Source organism: Apium graveolens, chromosome 3, assembly GCF_009905375.1.
Source record: "Apium graveolens cultivar Ventura chromosome 3, ASM990537v1, whole genome shotgun sequence".
Classification (NCBI taxonomy): domain Eukaryota; kingdom Viridiplantae; phylum Streptophyta; class Magnoliopsida; order Apiales; family Apiaceae; genus Apium; species Apium graveolens.
Window position 1 is genome coordinate 30,165,770 of NC_133649.1, and position 2,385 is coordinate 30,168,154.

General features: G+C 37.4%; 1 protein-coding gene across 1 annotated transcript; it reads right to left on the reverse strand.

The window, feature by feature from the left end:
• Nucleotides 1-1,206: 1,206 nt before the first annotated feature.
• On the reverse strand, nucleotides 1,207-2,061 carry LOC141714052 (uncharacterized). The gene has a single exon (XM_074517596.1). It carries the CDS (start codon nucleotides 2,059-2,061, stop codon nucleotides 1,207-1,209), a length of 855 nt encoding a protein of 284 aa, XP_074373697.1.
• Nucleotides 2,062-2,385: the final 324 nt, after the last annotated feature.

Sequence of the window (2,385 nt, forward strand, 5' to 3'; positions counted from 1 at the left end):
GGAAGCGATCCCCAAGGCGCGGGTCTTTAAAGACCTTTCCAGCGTGTTTCATCCTGGTTGTCTCCAGGTCTTTAGGCTTGGTAGCCTCCTCAATTTTCTCAGCCACTGCAATAAATGAGATAAGTAAGTTGAGGAATCAGCAAAATAGAAATGAAGGAAATAAAAAAGAGATATATAAGGAAGGAAACTTACATTTCTTAGGGACGGGAGAAAGGACGCATTCTACAAGAACGGTCTCCCTGATAAGATCCCAAGAATGGGAAGTCCCATTATCTTGCGTCAGAAGGTTGAAAGATCTAGCCTCCTCCTCAGATAAAGTTATATCATTTGGGCTCCCATCAACGGCAAGCCCAAAAGACGATCGAAATAAGGTGCCCCAATCGCCACCCTCCCAAATGATGAACAAAAAACCTTTCTTCCACCCTAAGTTGTTGTCAGGGATGGATTTCCCGTTCACAGTGTGAGGAATAGTAGAGCGCTGGTTTAAAGAAACCCAACCAGGATTCTTATCAGGGCTGTTCTTGAACTGCAAAATCTTTCTGAAGACAGCAACGGAAGTGGGGACATTGTGCTTGGCGCATTGCGATAGATAGCACAGAATGAGCCTCCAAGAATTAGGGGGAGTTGGCAAGGGCTGATGCCCACATCAGCTAGCAAAAGAGGAATGAACGGGTGAAAGGGGAGTCTGATACCTGCCCTTAGAGTATCCCTGTAGACGCATAATGCGTCCTTCTTCCTGTTGGTGTTTGGACTAATAAAAGAAAGAGAAAATATAGAGAAGTAGTGAATAAAATGAGATACATACTTCTATTTTATTTCTGATAACCAACGTGTGGTTTTATACACTAGAAAATACTAAAACTCCTAAAAAATAGAACTTATCTTATCTACTAATTATTTGAAAAACACCTAACAAACTAATCAACAAAATTTCAAGAAAACAATTCAAATAATTTTGAATTATTCTCAACACTCCCTCATAATTCAAAATTCAAAATTCTAAAATTAATTCGATGATGTTGTACTTCCCACCATCATTATTGTTGTTGGAGCCCTTCTCTCCACAGTTTCATTTGGGAGCCCTTCTCTCCACAGTTTCATTTGGGAGCCCTTCTCTCCACAGTTTCATTTGGGAGCCCTTCTCTCCATAGTTTCATGTTGATGCACTTCTCACCAATGTACACATTGGAGCACTTCTCTCCAATATCAAAATAGTTCTTCATCAAATACTTGTGTCTTATTGACACTTTCTTCCGTCTTGACTCTACAATACTTTTGCACATGTCCAAACCTCTTGCATTTAAAGCATTTAGGCCTTTCCTTGTTCCAACAATCTTTTTCTTCATGCCCATTCTTCTTACAATGACCACATTGAGTAAATTTTATTTTTTGCTTTTGAGTTTTTGCCAAAAAAGCTCCTTCAACCGCATTTTCAGTTTCTTTGTTTCTCATCGCTCTTCTTTGTTCTTGAGCTTGCAGAGAATTAATTAGTTCGGATAAAGATAGTTCACTTATATCTTTTGAATCTTCAAGAGATGAAAGTTTTGACTCAAACCTTTCGGGCAAACTCACAAACAGCTTCTCTACAATTTTGCTATCAGGTACATCTTCTTCCATCAGCCGCATTTTGTTAATAACACCCATCAAATTATCATAATAATCTTGTATAGTATCTTTTTCTTTCATGGCTAAAGTCTCAAAATCCCTTTTGAGATTTAAAACTTGCATCCTCTTTATTCTTGCGTTGCCTTCATACAATTCTTTTAGCTTATCCCAAGCCTCTTTTCCTGTTTCACAAGTCATAATTCTTGTGAAAATCGATTCTGACATGGCTGTATGAATAATTGATAAAGCTCTTGGACCCTTACTTGACTCATTTTCGTGAAGCTTGATTTGATTTAGAGTAGGATTGTCGGTAAGAGGTTGTATCTCCCTCTCACTTTCCACCCATGTCCATAAACCCAAACCTTTTAAATGAGTTTTCATCTTAACAGCCCATACTTGATAATTTTCACCATTAAAAAATGGAGGAGAAAGATTTGGTGTTTGATTTGAAGACATGGCTATGTTATATCACAGACCCTTAAGATCAATAAGGCTCATGATACCACTGTTGGTGTTTGGACTAATAAAAGAAAGAGAGAAAATATAGAGAAGTAGTGAATAAAATGAGATACATACTTCTATTTTATTTCTGATAACCAACGTGTGGTTTTATACACTAGAAAATACTAAAACTCCTAAAAAATAGAACTTATCTTATCTACTAATTATTTGAAAAACACCTAACAATCTAATCAACAAAATTTCAAGAAAACAATTCAAATAATTTTGAATTATTCTCAACACTTCCACTGGCAGGCCCTATCGGCCGGACCTGCAAGA